This window comes from Cyprinodon tularosa, unplaced genomic scaffold (assembly GCF_016077235.1).
Source record: "Cyprinodon tularosa strain WSP-4 unplaced genomic scaffold, ASM1607723v1 ctg31, whole genome shotgun sequence".
Lineage (NCBI taxonomy): Eukaryota > Metazoa > Chordata > Actinopteri > Cyprinodontiformes > Cyprinodontidae > Cyprinodon > Cyprinodon tularosa.
The window spans coordinates 296686-314529 of record NW_024039019.1 but is presented as its reverse complement, the minus strand read 5'-3'; the positions used below and the strand labels follow the sequence as shown (position 1 = coordinate 314529).

Sequence of the window (17844 nt, the reverse complement as noted above, 5' to 3'; positions counted from 1 at the left end):
TCAAATTCACACAATTAATTTTTTTGTAAAAAGTGGGATGAGCCTCAAAGTTCACTTTTAAATCAGTTTACTATTCATCTTAATATGATCTAGTATTACAAGTTTTATTTTAAAGCAAGGCCAAGATATTTTTTAGGATCATTCAAAGAAACAAATTTTTTTTTATAGCATATCTTTTATAGCATATGTTATTTTCCTTTTCTTAATCAAAATTCGCTCCAATTAATTTACAATTTGAAGTTTTTCTTTTCCCATTTATTTTCATGTACTGTAAATCAACCTATTTGCACATTTAGGTTGAAATCCAATCTCATATTTCCTCAAGATTTCTTATACTTATGTACATCATAGTTCTGTGGTCTAGAGACACAGGTGGAACACAGAAGGAAATTCCAATCATGGTTTGTTTAGTTTGAATTAATTGCATATATGTCTCAGATAAAAGTAGCACTACTTTAAAAACATTTTTTTTAATTAAGTAAAACGAGAAAATAGTAATGAAAAAAGCAGCAGGGAAAGAGTATTGATAAAATGTCTACTCAAGTAGTAACTGTTGGCTCATAACATCCAATTTTCTGTTTTGAAATGATGTAATCAGAGATATGCACAAATTCTGGTATTATAAAGGATAAAATCTGATTTAAAATATATGTACAGCAGGTAATGCATTTATGTCAAGAGAGAATAAATGACTATCAGCTACAGAATCAGTTGTTTATTATCTCTGAATAGCTGAAGTTATCCGTGGTGAGTAGAGCAACCAGAAACTGTACTCAGGTAGTAGATATACTCTAAGAGAAGATTACTTAAGTAAAAAGTACAGCAAACTTCTCCTTAAAGTATTTTATCTTGCAAATGTAACTCTGCACGAAACCTGAAAATAAAGCAAATGTTGTGTCATCGTGAAAATATATCTCAATACCATATTTAAGCTAAATATTTCCCAGATGTTCGCACTCATTGACTAAAGGCTCTGATTTGGACAATCCTCTTCCAGAGAGGAGAGAGGATTTAGTCCTGCTGGGATGACAGACAGGATGCTCCTTTGTGTGCCTGATAAGATAAGACTTTACTGATCTCACAATGGAGAAATTCACTTATAACATCAGCTCAAGTAAACAAATTAAAGCTTCAGCCGAAGCTGATCAAATTAAATAATGCAGTTATCAAAACTAAAAGGTATTACAGAGGGGAGAAAAAAAAGAGCATCTCAGAGAGCAAATGTTCTAAAGTGTTACTTGTTCCCATCATAATGCAGCCAAACAGTTTGTCCTAACAAGTGTTAGGACTCCTCAGACAGGAGGCAATAAAGGCAAAGGGACCAAATGCCTTTTGGCTACAGCAAGTCACCTGCTGCAGTGGGTTCCCACACTTCAGCTCTTCTGTACAAGATCCAAAAATATATATATAGTTTCAACTATATGGAGATTATTGTAAAATATATATTTACATTCTCAGGACATCCTGTATAAATTAGGCTACAGCTGTCATATTTATTAAATAAGATACTGATTAGTTTCCACCAAGGTGGTCACCAATCTTCCTGGGGTCCAAATAATAAAATACAAAATTGTTTATAAATTATTCAGGAGGATCAGACATTAACATGTGATATCCACATTGTTAATCTGACATTTAATTTTATAAATTACATACAAGACATTTTAAGTGCTCTTTTAATTCTGATTTAAGGTCATTTATTCAAGATTTGTTCAATATACATAACAATATATAAGAGTTTTTCGTAACATCTAGTGCCTTCGACTGTTCTACTTAAACAGTTCTACTGAAACAACATTAGTTCAACTTTTTTATTTCCTTTTGTCCAACTGTCTTAATGTTCTTTTTTGTTTCTGTATTTTTCATTTATTTTTTTCTACTTGCTTTGATTATGTTTTATTTTCCTATATTTTAATAATGTAAAGCACTTTGCATTGTCTTTGTACTGAATTGTGCTATAAAAATAAATTTGCCTTGCCTTGCCTTGCCTAGTGAAATGACTGTGACTGATAAGAATAAATAAGCGTTTCATTAAATGATTCAGGTCTCCCAGTTAGTATGACTTTAGGAAAATTATATTTATAATAATTACAATTTACGGTATAACCCTAAAATAGAGGTGACCTTTTTTTTTCGTCACTTCTAGGATTTTCCCCCGGCATGTCTGAGGATGAGGCAAACGGACAAAATCAACGGACACGTGTCGGCATCGCGGCCCCAGGCTGTGCGGCTGCGCGCGCGACAAAAGTTACCCGCACCAAGGTGCTAATGTCACACGTGCCACCATTAAAGGCTCGTGCGAGGGAACACCCAACATCTGCGTGGCCAGAAAAAAAAAAAAAAAACGCCACAGCTTTTATGGTAGATTTAAAGCTTTAAGGGAACTGTTTACAATCATTTTAATATCCTTTAAGATTTTAATTTAAAAACCACAAGGTAATTATTCGTTTTTGCATTTAAGTTTCACATTTACATGTTTGTTAACATAAACTTTTACATGAATAAACAGGAAAATAAATATGTAGTCAAAAATCCAAATATGTCATCTCTTAAGTCATCTTATCTGTATGTAATGTTATCAGCAGACCTCTGTTTAATTTCAATAATAGGGGGTTTCTTTTATAGTAACTCTACCATGCAAGATGCTGGTGAAGATTCTCAGTCACCCAGGTCAGAGTGATTAAAAATTTGAACTTCCAAGTTTCAAACTTGGAAACACATCCAGTGGATTATTTTTTTTGTTTTTAACTTTTTTGGAAAATCTATCTTGCTAGCGGCTACTTTCATCTAGCTATTATTAAAGGGGTCATAGAATGATTCTATAGGGTATTTGGTGCTGGTCCTTAAGGCCTCTGAATAGGGTGTGTAACACTGGTTGGGCTGAAAAAGGTTTATTTACTGTTCTATGAGCCCTAATGCAAGCCTGGTTAAAAGCCCTAGAATGAAACCAAAGGTGTCTTCCTTTCATGGTATTTTAATGAATATTTAGATGAGCTGTGCGCTGATTGGTTGGTTTACAACGAGCGAAGCTGCTGAGCTAAGATGCATCATAGCAACAAGCACTCACTCACTGAAACATGTAACTTGTTGATATGGTAGGGTGACCAAACATCCTTTTACATGTTCGGGGGGGGAATTTCAAAATCGTATGGGATTTTGGTCGACGACAGGCCAGGACGAAGTCGAAACACACCGGGCATTTGAACTGATCCATCAGCTCCGGGGCTGGTACGGGAACGCCGGCGGATGGGGGCAAGGAGCCAGCGGGGGACAGAGCAACCGAACCCGACCCTATGACGGTAGCCTGGACACAGATGGCCCCATCCTTCCCCCCACCTGTCGAGGACAGGCGGCTCATGGCTCTCTGCTGAGGTCCGGTCCAGACACTTCACCCCCCCTTGGGTCAGTGAACCAGTGGGCTGGTCTGTATATAAATTTCAGGGTGTGAAAAAAGTACAGGCTAGAACCTAATAAGGCAGGCATCCCCAAACTCGGTCCTTGAGGCCCGCTGTCCTGCAGGTTTTAAAGGTTTCCCTGCTTTAGCACAGCTAATTATGGTTGCAGTAGAGCAAAAGCATGTTAATCAGCTTTCAATTAAAATCAGCTGTGCTAAATCAGGGAAACCTCTAAAACCTGCAGGACAGCGGCCCTGGAGGATGCCAGAAATAAGGCAACATCCGTGAGTTGACGTCAACTCTGGGCTTCATTTGGATTTGCCTGTTTTATGGTGGCAGTTTAGAATTGTGAGATTTGCAGAGAAAGGAGGTGTTGATGGGGTTTGAATTTCACTGTACATCCATTTCACCCACTGAAATATTGTTATTCATCTATGACATTTAAACTCTGTTATGCATTCTATGACCCCTTTAAAAAAAAAAACATTCATTGGCACAGATACAGATTTATTTTGCTTAGACTTTAACATAATTAAATGAATCACACATAAGGAAATGAAAAACAGGTGTTTATTGGTAACATCAGAGCATGGACATTGTAAATCAAAGACAGGGTACAAGCAGAATGAACTCAGCCCATTTAATAGGTTAATATGGTATTATTGTCCCTTGGCCATGTTTTCAGCTTGTTTGAAAAGACAGTTCCTGGATCATACTTTTCCTGCAGCGAGGCCTTGGGCTTTCTGAAAGTCCTGCTGTAAACTAGTCAGGATCTCTCGCTGCTGTTCAGATTTCTTCTCAAAGTCTTTCAGGAGCGTCTCGTATCTTTGACTGCAGTGGGACAGGAAGGAGAGGGGAATACGGAGCACAAGGTGAATTGTAATAAAAACACAGTTTGCTTAGATCAATGCAGATTATACACTTTAATCTTATTCAGAGATGTGCAAAATGACAGCAGCATGTTATATCGCGTGATTTATAGACTTCATAATGACTATGCAATGTGATGTCTGTTTTTTACCTTAAATACAGTAATCTACAGATGCTATGAAACAGGAAGTGTGTGTCAAAGTGATTTTATCTTTCTTTTAAAATTCACCATCATGCATGGTAGCTGCAACTCCATCATCCCTTCTGTGGGCTGGCAAACCCACTCTAAAAGAATTACCTCCACCTAAAGGGCTGCACTGAGAAATTTAGAGTCTCAGAGACAATTTGAGCAAGAACGAGTGCCTCTTCAATTTGAAAATTGCAGTTATATTGCAAATGCAGTTAAATGCCAAACCCCATGTGTCACCCCTCCAAAAAAAAAATAAAAAAAAATCATAAAGTGATTGTTTGCTCAACTTTTTGCTCCATGAACACCATCATGGGTTCATGTAAAATCAAGAGGATGGAATATTGGAAATATTTTGCATCGGGAAAAATGTATACATTCAGAACAAGCTGGTTGGTTTGTTAACATCATGTGTATAACTAATCTTAAAGAGAAGATGTTGTATAATTGCAGGAGGGACCATCGGAAGATGTGTTGCACAGTAAACAAGTTCAACCCAGCTGATCTCCTTGTTCAAGAGTCACTTATTTAACTCTATGTTACATATTTAAGCTCTTATTTTTGATCTATTGATGAACCTGAGTGAATCCAGGTAAAGTGGAAGGGTTTAGACATGGACGCAGGTTTGTAGGGAGATCTACAGGTGCTGGTCATAAAATTAGAATATCATGAAAAAGTAGATTGATTTCAGTAATTCCATTTAAAAAGTGAAACTTGTATATTATATTCATACATTACATACAAACTCATATATTTCAGATGTTTATTTTGTTTAATTTTGATGATTACAAATGACAACAAATGAAAATCTCAAATTCATCATATCAGAAAATTAGAATATTGTGAAAAGGTTCAAAATTGATGGCCCCTGGTGCCACACTCTAATCAGCTAATTAACTCAAACCACCTGCAAAAGCCTTTAAATGGTCTTTCAGTCTAGTTCTATAGGCTACACAATCATGGGGAAGACTGCTGACTTGACAGTTGTCCAAAAGACGACCATCGACACCTTGCACAAGGAGGGCAAGACACAAAAGGTCATCGCTAAAGAGGCTGGCTGTTCACAGAGCTCAGTGTCCAAGCACATTAATAGAGAGGCGAAGGGAAGGAAAAGATGTGGTCGAAAAAAGTGTACAAGCAAGAGAGATAACCGCACCCTGGAGAGGATTGTGAAACAAAACCCCTTCAAAAATGTGGGGGAGATTCACAAAGAGTGGACTGCAGCTGGAGTGAGTGCTTCAAGAACCACCACACACAGACGTATGAAAGACATGGGTTTCTGCTGTCGCATTCCTTGTGTCAAGCCACTCTTGAACCACAGACAGCGTCAGAAGCGTCTTGCCTGGGCTAAAGAGAAACAGGACTGGACTGCTGGTGAGTGGTCCAAAGTCATGTTCTCTGATGAAAGTAAATTTTGCATTTCCTTTGGAAATCAAGGTCCCAGAGTCTGGAGGAAAAGAAGAGAGGCACTTCATCCACGTTGCTTGAAGTCCAGTGTAAAGTTTCCACAGTCAGTGATGGTTTGGGGTGCCATGTCATCTGCTGGTGTTGGTCCATTGTGTTTTCTGAGGTCCAGGGTCAACGCAGCCACATACCAGGAAGTTTTAGAGCACTTCATGCTTCCTGCAGCTGACCAACTTTTTGGAGATGCAGATTTCATTTTCCAACAGGACTTGGCACCTGCACACAGTGCCAAAGCTACCAGTACCTGGTTGAAGGACCATGGTATCCCTGTTCTTAATTGGCCAGCAAACTCTCCTGACCTTAACCCCATAGAAAATCTATGGGGTATTGTGAAGAAGAAGATGCAATACACCAGACCCAACAATTCAGAAGAGCTAAAAGCCACTATTAGAGCAACCTGGGCTATCATAACACCTGAGCAGTGCCACAGACTGATCGACTCCATGCCACGCCGCATTGCTGCAGTAATACAGGCCAAAGGAGGCCCAACTAAATACTGAGTGCTGTACATGCTCATACTTTTCATGTTCATACTTTTCAGTTGGCCAACATTTCTATAAATCCTTTGTTTTTATTGGTCTTCAGTAATATTCTAATTTTCTGATATGATGAATTTGAGATTTTCATTTGTTGTCATTTGTAATCGTCAAAATTAAACAAAATAAACATCTGAAATATATGAGTTTGTATGTAATGTATGAATATAATATACAAGTTTCACTTTTTAAATGGAATTACTGAAATCAATCTACTTTTTCATGATATTCTAATTTAATGACCAGCACCTGTAAGCGACATTTTCTGACCAAAATTTTAGATCGACTTACTTGACCCTACCAATAATACGATGTGACTTGCCAATAACTTGTTTATAATTTACAACTTTATTGCTGCAGTCAATTCTTTTCCCCTTGCAGCTCCACTGCCTGGTCTAAGTGTCCGCCCCCTCTTTCCCGTCCCTTTGACTCGCAGGGAATGTGACTGAGCTGTGTGCTTGTTTACAGGTCTGAAGATGATCAACGGATTGTTTAGATAAAATAAAATGCAGTTTTATGATTACAGTTTTAACAGGCCAGTTTGAATTTGTGGAAATCAAGTTAGGTGCCAGTTAATTTTTATGTTTGGGTGATGATATCTACACTTTAGATGCATGATGCAAGAAATCTGTTTGGAATTTTACCATAAAAGACATGAAATACAGAGAGATACAGAGAGAGTATTTTACTTTGAAAAAATAAGGGTGGGATTTACCTCTGAATATAGCCAAATTTTCAAATGAAAATACTGGATAAATGCACAGACAACAGACATATTTTGACCATATTTGGTTAAAATAGGTATGCATTTACCATCCGTCTCTGTTACTGGTAAATAACATTTTCAAAGTGGATAAATGTCCCGATTCAACATTCACCAGAGCAGCTAATGCTTTAAACATTGAGCAACAGCATCTAATATGTGTTGTGCTTATATAATTTGTATAAATTAAATTCTGTTTTTCTTTTAAGACCAGATGAAACACACCCTGATGCTGTTGCTCAAGTGAAACATTAGCAAATAGTGGTGGAAAGCAACAACTCAGACCTGTAACAACTGGAAAATAGGAGGCCTGGGGTGGCCACCTTTAGCCAATCATTGGCCAGCCCTGTGGCCACCCCCACCATTTTTTCCCTCTCTAATACAGACCCAGGCAGCAGGAACACTCTCAAGGGGAATGTTCAAACTAATTAAAACATTTTAATTTTTTCATTTATTAGTAATTACTTGACAACTAAAACACTGTGGTGAATTATACACATCAAAATACTAACATTAAAGTTGATATATACAGAATTCATGCCCTCTTCAGAACTAAATTTTGCGTTATATGGGTAAAGAGAAAATTATGTGTCTCTGCAAGTCATCTAGGAGTCTTCAGTGAAATCATAGATAAGCAACTACTTTAATAATAAATTAATGTAGATATTAGTCCATGTAAGTATTAATTTTATGCAGAACAACTTTTGATAATAGTAGGTAAGTAATGACGATGGAAAAGATGTTCGCCCCAGACATTTTGTCCACTAAACCTTTTATTTAGACAGAATGGATGTTTAAATATATGCATCTATTTGTTAGCAAAGGCAGTAGAAAAAGCATAGTTAGTCATATTTAGAAAATATGGATGTTGTGCTCGTTCCAGTTTAGATTAACCCTGAGGTTCCAGCGCCTATCGGCCACCCCTCACTGTATATTGGTTTTTGACTGGCCACCCCTATTAAATAGTTCTGGCTACACCTCTGTTACAACTCCTTTTATTTAGGGGTGTCAGAGTAAAAGGCACTGAAGGCATCCTCAATATCAAGCCTTTATTTAACTGAAACCATCCTTCACAACTGCTAAACACTTTGTTTTGTGGTTGGATCATGGAACAGGGTTTATACGGGAACGAGTAACTCCAATTTAATGCTTTTTAATGCTCTTGTAATGCCAATTTGAATGCCATCAAAAGTACCCATGATTCTTATATATATGTACATGTATGTATATATAAAACATGGCAAAATCTTTTGTCATCTTTACGATCGACAGGCTGCAGCCATGTCCCGAATTCCTTGTTTTCCAGCCACTTTTGCTGAAATTTGCATTTTTCCATCCTCTACTTTTTCTCCGCCTCAAGCTTCTTTTCCGAACATACAGCTTTACGTTCAACTGCAAGCAGTTGAAATTGCTTCTACCAATTTTTTTTTTATTAAGTATTTTAAATGCCACTATAAAAACATTTAATTAGTTTTAATGCCAATTAAGGCCTTAATTTAAAGAATAATAATTTAATGGCTTGTAACGATTTTTAATGACCCGCAAAAACAATCTGGAAGATGTTTAAGGACATTTATTTTCCCAGGGCACTGTAAGTCCTCTCTATGACGTAGGGGCCATAGGTAGAAGTGAAGGAGTGTTTCCTTACATTTCTCCATTGATGTACTCCAGCCGTTTCGCCACCGTTGCTTTAGCTTCATCCAGGTCTTGTTTGACCAAAACTGGACCAATAAGCTTAAAAACTATGTTGGAGCTGTCCAGCAGATCCAGCTCCTGGAACAATAAGACACAGTGTGTGGAACATTAAACCCCCACGGTGGGCTTTCATTAGCAGCAAACAGGCGACCCGTTACCTCTTTAACGATGTTGTTCTCTGCCAGCTGTGTCTCCAGCTTCTGTCTGGCAGAAACACTCTTACTAACATCTGGAACAGACAGCAGTAAAGGTAAAAATACATTTGGTGCAGTGCTAACTGCCCTGTTAAGGTATGCTAGCATGGTAAAGCGTGTCAGCCCCATATTCGTGCTAATAAGCGCTCACCTTTTTGCATAAGTGCATATTTTTCCACTTCCGCTTTGAGTTTCTTCTGAATGGCCTCTGCCATGTTTTCTTTTTTTTTTCTTTTAGCGGCGCTTTAAATGGGATAAACGTAACGCAGAGTTTAAGTGTATAACATGAGAGCTTCGTGTTAGCTGACAGGAAGAAGCAATTGACAGACCGGATGTTGTGAGGCTTTCAATGCCTTCTAAAACCTCGGAATTTTCTGCTTTCTTGTTCGGCAAAATAAAAAAAACTAAAAGAAAGGAGACATTTATTAACAACTCAGACATGGTCAAATAAATATCCAAAAGGGGGATAGATAAATTAAATGTAAAAAGAAACAAGGGGATATTTTAATTTGAAATTTTTGCCATAATCTTGTATAAATATTTAGCATGTCCCCCTTAAAAATGGAACAATTGTCTTGAAAGGAATAAAACCTATTATTGTGAAGCTATTTTTTTTTATATATAATTCAATTCAGTTCAGTTTATTTCTATAGCGCCAATTCACAACACATGTCAGCTTAAGGCACTTTACAGTTCACCGGATCATACAGTCAAATTGATTGAAAATTTTCTATCTAAGGAAAACCAGTTGATTGCATCGACTCATTGACTCGTAGGCAATCACTCACACTAAGCATGCTTGTAGCAACAGTGGAGAGGAAAAACTCCTTTCTAACAGGAGGAAACCTCCAAGAGAACCAGGCTCAGTGTGAGCGGCCATCTGCCGAGGCTGACTGGGGTTCAAGGAGACAGAAGCAGATGTAAAAAAGCAACTTTAAGCAGACAAGCTCCGAGTCAGCTCCCATGTCAGAGGATGAAGAGAGCACATCCAGCCATTCTCAGTCAAAGAAAAAAGACTACACTGAAAAACAGGCCGATCTCCAACATCTATAAACAAAGGTGTTGATGGCAGCAGCACAGCTGATATTTCTCTCCAGGATGGTGTCACAGCAAAACAGGAACAGACCAGATGAAGCTACTATGAGAAAAAGCAGAGAGAGCAGAACGTTCTAGATTAAACTAACAGATTCTGCAGAGTGGGAGAATAGAGGTAGAATGAAGCAAAATTATGAAATAGGGGTCCCTATCTCCTCCAGAAGTCTAAGCCTTTAGCAGCATAACTATAGAGATAGGTCAGGATACATACCATAAATACTCCTTTGTTTTGTGTTGTATTGCGGAGATTATAATCTCCGCAATAGACAGCAAATGACGTTAAAAGCAAGGGGTCAGACTATTCTGGAACCCCTGGAGATGATTTTACAAAAATAAATCTTTTAAAATTAATTACATTATGGACAACCCTGAACATCTAATTTAGAAGATTGTTGAACAATTCCAAAAAATGTAAAAAAAAAAAAATAAAAATAAAAAAAATAAACAATCCACTGGACTTTGTTTTCAAATTTGAGGTCTTTTTGCTTCCCATCCTCGTTTTCTAAGCCAAAACAAAGCTTTGTTTTTGTTCCACTCTATAAACCCTTAAATTAAATGCTATTTCTGACATTTTGAATTGAAAAAGCTTCCTGGATGGGAAGGAAAACGTCTTCAAACTTGTCCAGTGGATTGTTTTTTTTTTTTACTTTTTTGGAACGACTATGACCTGGATCAATGAGAATCTTCACCAATTGAACAATAACAATGTCTTTAGTCAGAGGCTTCTCCAGAATTCCTGCAACACAGACCCCTATGGAAGTATATTCTACTTCCACAGACCCCTCCTGCTTTTTTAAAATACTCGAAACTCTGAAAAAAAAAAAAACTCACAACGTTTAATTTCAATTCAGCAACCATATTTTGTGTTTTTTGTGTTTCCTACTTTCTTTTTTTACTTTTTAAATTAAACTGAATCAAAGTTTGAACCAATAGCTCAACCAGTTTGTAGTTTGTGTGTAAAGTTGTTATTTCCGAGTTTGCGGAAACGCAGCTTTAGTTAAGGCTGTCAGGACGCGTTAACGTCTTTAGAAATATTCTAAAGTTACTAACACCTTTTTCTTCAACAAAACATAATACAACCCGTAACACTCTATTAATATTTATTGTACCAGGGTAGATTGAGTTGATTATACGTTTTTTTTTTTCATATAATGACGCAGTGGCTATTTACGACTCTTTACGGCGGTTATCACGCTTTACGGAAGTGCCCAGAGTTCCTCTACGTCTTGCTTCGAGATGGCTTCGTCGTTTTGGAAAGGTGTTGTCGGCGTAGGGCTGTTTGCTTTGGCCCACGCAGCCTTTTCTGCGGCACAGCGTAAGTTTCACCCTTAAGAGCCGGAGGTTCTGCTCTCACCGTTCGGTTCTGTTCCGTCTGTCTCTAGCTTTGGACCGACAGCTCAGCTGCTCAGGCCTGCCGTACAGGCAGCTTAGCTCCGCTCAGCCAACGTCTGAGACGGAAAGGCTTTAATATTCACCATCATATTCTGCTGTGATAATTTGTGACGTGTTTTAATGTCGCTCTGCTGAATTTTATTTAATTTTAATTATTTTTGTTTTGTGGGATAATTTATATATAGCTTCCCAGGCCACACTCCATTCCAGTAGATGGCGCTAATGCACATCAATAATTTGCTAGGCAACCGCCATAATAAAGAAGAATATCGCTCTGCTCCAGCTTGATTGAGTTGTTTTTTTGTTGCTGTTTTCACTAAAATTCTTCAACTCTTCCTGTAGATCGATCATACATGCGGCTCACAGAAAAGGAGCACGAGACTCTACCGATTGACGTGAGTAGCTTTATGGGAAACAGCCACAGATTGGAGAGAACTTTAATTTCTGTTTGTGTATTTGGGTAATGACAGTCTGGGATTGGAAAACAGTGCAGGAGAAAAGCTGTTTCTGCAGGATGTCTTTGTAGATTTGAAGTTGTTGAGTTATTGTTAAGCTCAGAGGGTCTTAGGAGCAAAGGTGGAATCTTATCCACTGGTCAAGGTGGAACCACTATTTCAAGTGTCACCATTTCTGATTTATAAGTGATTAAACAAAGAAAAAAATATAAAGATTTAGCCTTGCCAATGTTTTTTTTTTTTCTATTTCAAAATAAACACTGCAAAACGCCATGAAACCCCATTTGAAAGGGGTGCTCAAGTCCAGTCCTCAAGAGCTAGCATCCTGTAACTTTTAGATGCATCTCTTCTCTAGCACACCTGAATCTAAAGCCTCAATCCCCTCATTTGGCTCAGCCGAGGCATGGTAACCACTAATTTGATTCAGGTGTGTTAAAAATGGTTGCATCAAAAAGTTGCAGGATAGTAGCTCTTGAGGACTGGACTTTGGACTCAGCAGATGGCCGCTCACACTGAGCCTGGTTCTGCTGGAGGTTTCTTCCTGTTAATAGGGAGTTTTTCCTCTCCACTGTCGCTACAAGCATGCTTGGTGTGAGGAATTGCCTTCAAGTCAATGAGTCGAAGCAATCAACTGGTTTTCCTTAGATAGAAAACTTTGAATCAATTTGACTGTATGATCTGGTGAACTGTAAAGTGCCTTGACATGACATGTGTTGTGAATTGGCGCTATATAAATAAACTGAATGGAAATTGACTTTAGCACCTCTGCTCTACATGAAACCTCTGACTTTATAGATCCATAGCTTGACTATAACTCAGCAAATTGGACTAAATAAGTTGAAGGTTTTAGTGTGCTAGGCGGAAATGTGATTTTGGTACAGTGCCAAAAGTGAAAAAATGCATGTTCCACTCATAAAAGGGAATCTGGTCAGACAAATATGCTGATTTACATTATTGGAGACCTTCTGCAGAAGACAAAGCCTTTGCTCCTAAGATTTAGCCGTTGTTTCGTTGTAATTTACCAATAATATCACCAAATTGAATAGAAAATAAGAATAACAGAGCAAGCTTATTTAACGCATGAAGGTTACATCCCCTGAAATGGTCGCACAATTACCTCCAACCTATCCTTGGAAAGGTCTGAGCCTCTGGTTTCCAATGATGGCGGCCATTAGGGGATGTGGCCAAAAATGAATGCCTGATTTTGCATTACTCCCGAAAAGACAAACGTGTCAGGGGGAATATTAATTTTAAATTTTACTTGTTTACACAGCTATAAAAGAAAAAGTACTTGTGAAAAATTTATTTTTCAAACATGTTTTAGAAATGTTAAAGTCCTATATTGAAAGGTGTGTAGATGAAACGCCATGTGACTGTGTTCTAGGAATAGATAAACATCCCCTGATGTCAGCTGGGCTCAGTACCGGGCCTGACAGACTCAAGGGGTTAAATTTATGATTGGGAATGTATATATTTTCTAAGTCTTTTAGTACATGTGTGATTATTTAAATAAATTCTAGAATTTTTTTTTTTTATATACAGATTTAAATGATCTCCTCTACATGTATTTGAAGCGCTCTGCCTTCTTGTTTCAGATTGTCCTGCAGACCTTATTATCATTTGTGATGACCTGTTATGGGATTGTCCACATTGCTGGAGAATTCAAGGACATGGATGCTTCCTCAGAGCTGAAAAACAAGTAAGAGAGGCACATCTGTCCCCTGATGCAGGAGCTGTTTGTGACCTGGATCACAAGGGAGCATTTATGGGTGCCTCTGAGGAGCCTTTGAATCTAGAAACACACCAAACGTTCATCATGCAGGTTTTAATCTAAGGTCAACCAGCCTGATGCACATATACAAACAGGCCGTTCTCCAATTTACCTTTTCTCTTCGGAGTTTTGGATAAAGTGTTTTTTTTTTTTTTTTAAATCAACTCAGTGCTTTTAGAAACTTGTCTGTGTGGAGTTTCGTAAAATTTTTTAAGACCACACTTCATAACTTTAATCTTTTACTTTAGACTCAGGAAATCTTGTTGTTTTAGTGCCTTTATCAGCAGCATTTGCTACTCTAGACCAGTTTGGTTTCGACTCATTTCAAGTCATAACCATCTCTTCCTTAACAGTTTTTTGGGGTTCCCCAGGGGTCCAGGTGGGGCCCATTGATAATTGTTATAATTTTTTTTATGTTGTATTTTCTGCTGCTTGAGTCTATCTTTATGAACTTACTATTTCGTTGTTTTGCTGATGGCAGTCTGATGTCAGTTCATCTAAACAGCACTAATGCACTGCTTAGCTGTTGGGTTGAAATTAAAATCAAATTATTTTACATTATTTTTACATTTTATCAAACTCAGCCAAAAGAAGACTGAGATGCTGTGTTCTGGCAAATCTAATGTCAGACTAATTTCAGCAGATGCTCTTTGTTCTTTAACTACTAGCAGTAACTCTACAGTAAAGAATAGGGCTTTTTTTCTTCTTTTAGAGAAAAAAAAACAAGCTCTGTTTCTGAGCCCAGCTCTTTTCATTTACAAATAACCGCTAAAGCAAAACCTCAGCCCTCTTATAGAGATCTAGAGATGCTTATTCCTGCTCTTACCACCTCTTGTCTGCACCATTATATCGGTCATCTCTGCAGCATTTTAAAAGGAGGAACACTTAACATGCTTTATTCTCTCCATTGGCTTCCTGCTCATTAATGTATTGATTTTAAGGGTGTGTTGTTCACTTTTAAGGCTTCAATCAGCTTAGCTCCATTTTATCTTTATCTTCTGTACCTTTGAGAGTCTCCAGCAGCCAGTATCTCATCAGGGTTCAGATGTCCAAGTTAGAAGATGAAGGTGATCAAACATTCTCTGTGAAGTAAATTACCTCTACATGTTAGAAGGGACTCGGCTGTGTCGTTTTATAACCGCCAGTGCAGAGCTTGCCCATTTAACAGAGTGAGTGTTTCTTCATCTATAGTTTGACTGAGACTTTTGATATCAAGAAAATAAGCAAGAAAGCAACGTGTCCCAAAAAATAAACCATGGATATTCTTCCAGAACTTCCCGGATTGTATAGCAGAGGACGTGATATCCCATTTAAACCCAGTATCAATCAGCTTTTAGTGGCAGTGGGAACAGCTCACTGACCCGGGTCAAACAACTCTGCAAGCGACCGGCATTAAAATCGCTTCGGCTCTGATCGGCATGCAGTGGGAGCATTAGAGTCAGGCCATTGAACGCAACGTACGGACGTCAGCACGCCGCTCCAGTTGATTCTGATCTGACAAGCTGAAACATATGTTTCTATAAACATGGTGCAGCTCTGGTAAGAGGGGTTCTGGCAGAAAAGCAGTTTGCCACCTGGGGGTTTAGATCCAGCTTTTTGCTAATGGGAAAGGAGCCAAATGCAGATTGTTAGCTGGTTGAAAAACCCGGTTAACCCGCTAATTTCAGTCAGAAAGAGGCTTAAGAAAGTTATTTTCTCTAAAAAAAGCTACTTTTCTGTTGTTTATGGTCATCTGGAACAATCACTCTCTGGAGAAGAAAGTGTGACTGATATAATTAGTCCTTTGCTACGAGGACAATGAAGCTGGTATGAATGAGTGGAATCTAAGCATCCTGCAGTATCACAGAGAAACTTTTACTAATAATAATTTCACAGGGGCTGATTTTTCTTGAAAGAACAAAGAAATGAAAGTGACTTTGAAAATCCATCTAAACCCAGGAACAATCGGCTTTTAGTGGCAGTGGGAACGGCTCAGTGATGCACGTCTACCCAGGTTAAACGACTCGACAAGCGACCCTCGTTAAATCACCTCGGCTCTGATCAGCATGCAGTGGGAACAACAGATGACCTGCGGAATTACGTGGTATCATTGAACGCAGCGTACGGATATCAACACACCGCACCAGTCGCTTCTGATATAACAAGCTGAAACAACTCTGCTTACATTTGATAAACAAGGAGCAGCTCTGGTGGGAGCGATTCGAACAGATACTAGTAAAACAATTAAGCACAGTTACTACGCCCTGGCTTCCTTACATGTTTCTCTCCACTTGATTTCTGTCGCACTCGTGACATCATCAGCACTAAAGGCTAGTTTATGCTTCGAAACCAGGTCGTCTGCGTGTGTCACAGCCCAGCGTGATGGAGTCTCCAGACATGCAGACGCAGGGGGACAGAGGCCATGCAGCGAGGGGTTAAGGGATGGTTATACTCCTTCAATCCATGTTTGACAAACCTGGGTTAACATGTTATTTTCAGTGAGAATGAGGCTATTGAGTGTCAGCTGACATATTGAAAAATTCTAATTTTTAAATAAAAGCCTTTTGGCATTGAAATTGATTTAAATTGACATCAGTACACCAAAGAAATGTCTAAAGTTAAAAGATACAATTTACAACTTTATTTTTTTTTTTGTCTTTTATGGTAGAGACTGTAGTCACCAGTTTTTTTTCTGCCACCTGTTTAATAGTGCACAGTAACAAGTGGGGGAGGGGCATCAGTGGGTTTTTGCTCTAAATGAAAAGCTGTGTTGTTTCTTTCCTCAGAACTTTTGACACGCTGAGGAATCACCCGTCGTTTTACCTCTTCAACCATCGAGGTCGAGTTCTGTTCCGCACACCAGAGGAGGAGCCGTCCACGGCACGCAGCCAGCAGGCCCTTCCCAACCCCATCAGGTTACGCAAGCTGGAGCATTTGCACTGAGACCAGCCTCTCCTGCCTCTGACCTCCTCACCGCCCTGATAGGATTTGTTTTTGTTAGACAAGGCGAAGGAGAGAGTCTGGGAACTTAACTTCTTCCACTTAAAGTTTTATTTATTAATAAACTAATATGCTGTCCAAGTTTGCATCTGTGTCCATGAAGCGGTGACCGCCATAATCAACACTGACTGTGCCAACCAGGTTTTCCATGCAGATTTGTTTGTATATATGGTACAAAGTTATGGCTTTAGAGTCTTAAAATATTCATGTGTTTCTTTCATTCAGACTAAATCAGAGTAGTATTTTCCTTTTATGTCTTTTAATTTTTCTATGACGGTTTGCTACTGTTTAATTACTGCTATCCATGGCGAGTTTTGATTTAGTCACAAGATTAAAACCCCGTTTTTTCACCCTGGGGGGGACTTGGATTTAAGCTGCAGAGATTAGCTAAAGGAGAAAAGTGAGATCAGAAAACAATTGTTGTTCTAATTATACTGTTAACACAGTAGAATTTCAAAGAAAAACTTTTGTTGTCGTTTTTTTTCATCCATCATGCATTTTGTTAAACTCCTACAGACTGTTTTTAATTTAATAAAGTTCATACTGGTTTTACAAATCGAATGCTCTTATTTTAAAATGTTAAATTACTGCAGTTTTTTTTTTTTTTTCTTAATGAAAATAAAATTTTATACCCATATAGATAAATAATTGGACTTCAGGAGCAATGAGGTTGATGCAAGACTTCTGTATCATAAGATTCAGGAGTTTGTGATTTTGGACACTAGGGGGCAGCAGAGCAGCTAAGCACAAGTAGAGCCTCTGCATGAATTTATTTTGAAGGTTAATGTAGTCAAATTAATATGAATTAAAAAAATTAAATGATGCAGATTATTTGCACCAACAGACTAATATAACGTTATTTACAAATTAATTTTGTTTTAAAGATTAAGTAAGAGCAATAATAGTGGAAAAAAACCTAAAAGAATTCATGCAGAAGAAATGCTTTTCATAATTTTTTTGACAACTTATGAAACCATTTCTTAAAAGATCAAAAGTAAGCATAATAGAATTTAGTATGCTACCTCTACCTACAATTTGTACTTTTTTG

General features: G+C 38.1%; 2 protein-coding genes across 2 annotated transcripts; one reads left to right on the top strand and one right to left on the bottom strand.

Annotated features, from left to right (window-relative positions):
- Positions 1-3943: 3943 nt before the first annotated feature.
- Positions 3944-9436, bottom strand: pfdn6 (prefoldin subunit 6). The gene is made up of 4 exons (XM_038292199.1): positions 9256-9436; positions 9069-9139; positions 8864-8988; positions 3944-4226 (listed from the first exon to the last, which is right to left on the bottom strand). Exons 1-4 carry the CDS (start codon positions 9317-9319, stop codon positions 4106-4108), a joined length of 381 nt encoding a protein of 126 aa, XP_038148127.1. The 5' UTR covers positions 9320-9436; the 3' UTR covers positions 3944-4105.
- Positions 9437-11357: 1921 nt separating this feature from the next.
- Positions 11358-17352, top strand: mmgt1 (membrane magnesium transporter 1). The gene is made up of 4 exons (XM_038292169.1): positions 11358-11514; positions 11934-11986; positions 13642-13745; positions 16583-17352. The coding sequence occupies exons 1-4, from the start codon at positions 11436-11438 to the stop codon at positions 16737-16739; spliced, it is 393 nt and encodes a 130-aa protein (XP_038148097.1). The 5' UTR covers positions 11358-11435; the 3' UTR covers positions 16740-17352.
- Positions 17353-17844: the final 492 nt, after the last annotated feature.